Source organism: Harpia harpyja, chromosome 1 (assembly GCF_026419915.1).
Source record: "Harpia harpyja isolate bHarHar1 chromosome 1, bHarHar1 primary haplotype, whole genome shotgun sequence".
NCBI lineage: Eukaryota > Metazoa > Chordata > Aves > Accipitriformes > Accipitridae > Harpia > Harpia harpyja.
Window position 1 is genome coordinate 70,168,840 of NC_068940.1, and position 5,655 is coordinate 70,174,494.

Sequence of the window (5,655 nt, forward strand, 5' to 3'; positions counted from 1 at the left end):
TCAGACTGAGAAACAAGAGGACTATTTCTGCGCTGCAAGTTGGTTATGGCCAACGGGGCTTCTCACTCCTCGCTGCGGTACACAGGTCAGCACTAACCTGAAGATATTCCTGCGTGGCCCTTACACAGAGGGCGGGGAAAATGAGACGAGGCAGGCAGCCCATTTTCTCATGGCTCTAGTTTTTCAGCGGCTGCTATCAAATTCATTGAAGAAAGGATTTGACTGAGCAGGAAGATAGAATTACGTCTCCTTCCCACAGCTCAAGGTCAGGATAAAGATGGAGGATGGCTGCGAGCGAGTCATTTTATGTACGTTTATTGACTTTGTATTCTGACCAAATTTCCAAGCTGAAAGTGCCATACACAAGGATTAAGACATAGCTAATATTTAGTCACATATTAACCGGTATTGATATCGAATCTTAACAGCAGCCATCTGAACAGCATACCAAACTTCTTCTCAAATAAAACCCAAATTGGTAGGTATCTCGTGCCTAGGTAAAGACTTGCAACTAAAGCAAGACCTTTCCAAACAGCACATAGAGGTTCACTGTAGGAAGAGGTAGCCTGGAGGTGCAGGAGAGAGAGGAGACTGTATTTTCACAACAGTGTAAGGATTAAAAACGCAGAGAAGCATCTGCATGAGATGTATAAAACACTCCATACTCAGGCCTCTGGATAGTTCCGAGGATCCAACTCTCACAGAGCTCACACTAAACCAGACACAGTAGTAAGAAACACACCAGTGCACCACCTGCTTACTTGTTCTTCCATTTTGGACACACAAACATACAAAAAAGGTTCTTTGGGCCCCAGAATACATACAGGCAGAATTTTTTTTGCCTGTAATAGATAGGAACATGTTGCCTTCCAAAGGCAGTACGACAACCCCAGCAGCAAAGCCACCCCTTTCTGCCTCCTCTCCCCGCACCCCAGGCTAAACTATAGCTGAAGTACGGGTCTTCTTCATCTGTTTCTCTGTTCCCAGCTTTTAAACTCTCCTCCTTCTCTCTCACACCCCTTCGTCTGAGGCTGGGTTTGCTCCAATTGCTTCTTCTCAGTGGAAGGATTTCAGATGCCCCTTGACTGAAGAGGCTCCACGTAAGAAAAGCATCTCCGAGGAGAAACTTCCAAGAGCTCCCCCCACAACCCCCCAGCTCTTTGCTTGGTCAGCATGTAGTCAGGAACATAAAAAGGCAGTCCAAAACCGGTACCGTGTAGTTTTACTAAATGAAATAAAAAAGCATATGTCTGCACACTGGGTGGAAAAAAAGCTTTTATGGAAATAGATTTGATGCTACAGTCCCTTTGTCCTTCAGTGTCTGAAGGATTAGCTGAGTAAAGGACCGGTAAGTACCTAAGCCAGCTAGGTTGTCTGAGTTTATCGCACAGGAGCTCTCGAAGTTCATTACATATTATTACACACACACACTGAACCATGGGGCACTTGCCCAGCACCTACTGCATCATTTCAGTGATTGTCAGTGACTGGTTTAATCCATATTTTTACCTGGAACTCAGCTCTCTGCTCTTGTTTCCTTTCAGGTCACTTTTTATTTTTAATTGACCTTAAATCATTAGTTACAACCAAACAAAATCATAACTGCATAATGCTTGACTGCTAGGAAATAATTTTCAGTCCCTGCCACTATGTAGTATCTTCTCTCACATTCAGAAAAAGTCTAAAACCATTTTAACAATATAAAGTATATCGCGAATGCATTTAAAATAAATAAATCAGTTGTTGCTACATCACCTACTGTCAAGAAATGTGTAATTGCTGAGTGTTTTTAGCTGAGTTTGCTCTGTAAGGCACAATACCAGTACAAATCTGGCTTATAGTTTACTTCATCCAAAAATCCAGGAGCTGTTAGAGGGAGCAGACAGCTGCCCGAGTTAAAGTACATTATCTTGCTATCAAAAGAAATCCTGGGAATCTTTAACCTTGCTTCACCAGCCTCGGACACGGTAAACAGTAAAGAACATTTCCAGTGGTGCCCAAGCCTATTTCCACATTAGGGGTACAACCCTGCCTGTGCTCGCCAGGCCTGGTCTCGTCTCCCAGGAGTATTTACATTTTATCACACAATTTCATCATCGGAGCTTCATTATGCCAGTTATCACCAATTATGCAAAAATCATGTGTTCCCTGGGTAAACAGCGTGAATTGCTAGATGACAACCGGCCTCCCTCTGTAACAGAGCTACAGGAGACCCGCCTCTGAAAAACCTGCTTATCATTACACGGTAAGAAGAGGGAGAAAACCAGCACGGTCCTGCCTTTTGCATATTTAAATGTGATGTGATGTGGGGCACGGGCGAATGCAAGTGCCTGCCCCTCACCGTAACCCCTCTTTCGACCCCTGCAGGGGGAGGAGGATGGGTTCACAGCGTGCCTGCTAACGGCAGGGCAGGAGCACGTACGGCAGCGCCGAGGCCCGAGGCGCTGAAGTTAGATAAAAGCACTTCGTTCACCCTTCCTTCCATAAGGCAGCGCGTGAGACGGGCGAGAGCAGCAAAGCACCTCCTCTGCCGGAGAGCCGAGAGCAGCGGGGTCACAGGCCTGAGAAGTCAGTGCCGCGGCTCCCGGCAAGGGCTGGGGGACGGTACAGAAACCCCAGCCTCGGCCCTGGGATAGCACCTGCGAGTCCGCTCACCACAGTACAGGGAGTGGGGTGTTTATTGGTGTTATTTTGTTAAGACAATCACATCGTCCCGTCATCCGGGGGACGGGTCTCGGCGGCGTTCGTGTAACGCAGCACGCGGTTCACTCGTCTGGCGGAGGTGCTGGGCTCCCCACGGTGTCCGGTCAGGGCTGGGGAGGCCGCTGCCACGCGCCTCCATGTCGCCCACGGGGCCAAGCGAGGCCAAGCCCAGCTGGGGGGCAGCCGCGGGCTCCGGCCACCCGTCCCGCCGGTGCGCCGGCCACCCGTCCAGTGGCGGCTCCTCACAGGGCCGCGGCTCCGGGGGGCGAAGCCCTCCTGGGCTACTCGCCCCCTTGGGCGGCACGGCCCGGGGCACCGCCGCCGTCGAAGACCTCGGGGCTGTCGGCCAGCAGCGAGGTGCGCACCTTCCGCCTCTCCTTGAAGCGGCCCGAGTGGGAGACGCGGAGGCTCCGGCGGTTGCCGCCGCCCGCCCCCGCGGCCTCGCCGCCGCCGCCGAAGGGGGGCGGCTGCTCCTCCCGGCCGCCGGGGCTGGAAGGGGCTGCGGGGGCCTCGCTGGCGGCGGCGGGGGGCGGCGGGGCGGCCGCCGCTTCCTTGTGCTTCTTCTTGCTGGTCAGCGACTTCCACCAGGGCCCCGCCGAGCTGCCCTTCACGCCGGCGCGGGGGGCGGCGGTGGCCGCGGCGCTGTCCGCCATCTCGGGCTCCTGCGGAGGGGGGGGGGGGAAGAGAGCGAGGGCAGGCTGGCAGGCGGGCACGCCGCCACCCCGCCCGCCGGGGCCCCTCCGCCGCTCGGGCCGGCGCCGGGTCCAGCTGAAGGCGGCGGGGACCCCTCTTCCCCAGCACAGGGGAGGCAGGCAGCCCCCCGGCCCTAACGCGGGCAGTGCTGCTGGGGAGGTCTGCCCTTCCCCCCAGGAGCTGCCGAGCAGGGACAGGCAGCCGGGTGGGCGCGGGGGGAGGATTTTGCGCTTTGGCCCCGGCCGAGCCCCGGTGACAGGCTCTGAAACGCCACCGCGCCTTCCCCTGCGCGGCTGACAGAGTTGGGAGGTAGATAACGCCCCGGAACTGAGCCGCGGGACCCGCTCCCTGCGCTCGCCGCCCCCCCCCCCCCCCCCAGCCCAGAAGCGGACCCCGAGGCCCGCTACCTTGGGGCTGCTGCCTCCCCGCGGGACGGGGCCGGGAGCCCGCGTACCTCCTGCGGGCTCCTGCGATGGGCCGCCCCTCGCTCCGCTCCCCCCCCCCCCCCCGCCGGCTCCCGGCGCAACAGGTACGGGAGGCGACACTGACCTGCGGGCCGCCCGCCCGCCCGCTGCGGGAGCGCTCTCCTTCTCCCTCGGGGAAGAGCGACCGCTTCTCCCTCCGCACGCCCCTACGACTCCATCGCAGCGGCAAGGAAGCAGGGAAGAGGGCGGGGAGCGGCGGCCTGGCGGCGCGGCTGGGCTGGGCTGGGCTGGGCTGGGCTGGGCTGTGCGGCGCGGCGGCAGGTGGCGGCCAGCCCCGCGGCTCGCCCCCGTGGGCGGGGCGGCGGCCCGGCCGGCCCCGGGGCCGGGGCGGCTCCCGCTCACCTGCCCGGCTGCCGCGGGGCGGGGCGGGGCGGGGCGGGGGAGCGGCGGCGGCCGAGGGAGGAGGGGCCGGCGCCGGGGTGCGGCGGCGGGTCCTCGGGGCTGCCGGGAGGGGGTTGTGGGGCGCGGGAGGGTCGGTGTCCCCCGGGAGGGACACCCGGCGGTGAAGAGACAGGGAGGAGGAGGAGGAGGAGGAGGAGGGAGCCTTAGTGCAGGTGGGGCGGCACCGTCAGCGCCTAATGAAATGCGGGGCTACCGGGTGGTGGTGGATGCGGCGTTGTCAGCGTGCGTGGCTGAAACGGTAACGCGTCTTGTCTGTGCACGTGACGGATGCGCATTGGTGAATATTTTGCAGCCGTGAGGAAAAGACAATTGTCTTTAGTGGCCCATCTTTAAAAAATGAGTGTAGCTGACACACACTAAGAGAGGCAGTGCCGTCTAATATTTATACTTGAACTGGCTTAGAATGGGGACTTTGAATTTCTGGGTGATGATGGATATATGGCCATACAAATGTCTTTACCTTTTTTTATTCATCCAGAAAGGAGAAAAAAGATTTGCTTGTACCACACTGTCTGTTAAAAATGGTGATTTGTTCTTTGGAGAGCTACGCCATGTAATAGGCATTTGATCCCTAACACCCCTCCCATCAGCTGCACTGTCAGTTACTCGAGGATGCCTGTGATCGTGGGGAGGAGTTCATGAAAGCAGTGGTATTTCAGCCTCATCTTCTTTTGCAGATCAACTTCTGCTACTTGCAGCTTCCCTGGTAGCCCATAAAGATATGTATGGAAATCGGTGAATGCAGGTGACTGAGGGAGAGGAGCCTGGGGTGTGCACTTATATTACCACCTGTAGATTGCTCTCTTCGAACCCAAAGGCTTTTGGATAGGGAAGCATGCATGCACACACACTTGAAAGTACTCTAAACTGTCTATCATACTAATTAATAACAGCAGCACAACATCTGTCCTATGGAATAAAACGGTAACTTCCAGTGAGAAAAGATGGCCTTTACATTCCCTCCTAACGAGTAAGCAACTAATATTTTCTAAGATGCATAGCACCAGGGCATCAGGCTCTCTTGGGCCAAGGACGGCAACAGACCACAGGGTCAAGCTTCCCCTAGTGAGTATGACCCACTGCTTTGCTACTCATTTGTATCTATACAGAAAGAGAACACCAGCATTTCTCCTCATCTTGTGTCCCAGGCAAGTGCCTGGGAAAAAGGGAATTTATGGAGAAATAAAGGTAATTATTATTTTTTAAAAGCCCTTTTCACAAACATATTACTGGTTGACATTTACAGCTTCCATTCTGGTTGTAGGCTTATACAAAACATTTGCCACCGTATTACTTTTTTATATTATTTTGATTACTGTAGACCTGACCTCTTAGCTCACATCGTGCCAAACTTACATCAAATCAGTGTGGT

General features: G+C 55.7%; 1 protein-coding gene across 3 annotated transcripts; it reads right to left on the reverse strand.

Annotated features, from left to right (window-relative positions):
* Positions 1 to 299: 299 nt before the first annotated feature.
* On the reverse strand, positions 300 to 4,074 carry PRR15 (proline rich 15). Of its 3 annotated transcripts, none has more exons than XM_052799223.1 (2): positions 3,946 to 4,074; positions 300 to 3,365 (listed from the first exon to the last, which is right to left on the reverse strand). In XM_052799223.1, the coding sequence occupies exon 2, from the start codon at positions 3,354 to 3,356 to the stop codon at positions 2,985 to 2,987; it is 372 nt and encodes a 123-aa protein (XP_052655183.1). In that variant the 5' UTR covers positions 3,357 to 3,365; positions 3,946 to 4,074; the 3' UTR covers positions 300 to 2,984. The 3 variants fall into 3 exon arrangements, with proteins under 3 accessions (XP_052655183.1, XP_052655203.1, XP_052655194.1); XM_052799243.1 differs by lacking the exon at positions 3,946 to 4,074 and adding an exon at positions 3,851 to 3,940; XM_052799234.1 differs by lacking the exon at positions 3,946 to 4,074 and adding an exon at positions 3,804 to 3,903.
* Positions 4,075 to 5,655: the final 1,581 nt, after the last annotated feature.

Coding starts and splice junctions, on each gene's coding strand:
- PRR15 (XM_052799223.1), bottom strand. CDS start 3,356: ATGGCGGACAGCGCCGCGGCCACCGCCGCCCCCCGCGCCGGCGTGAAG.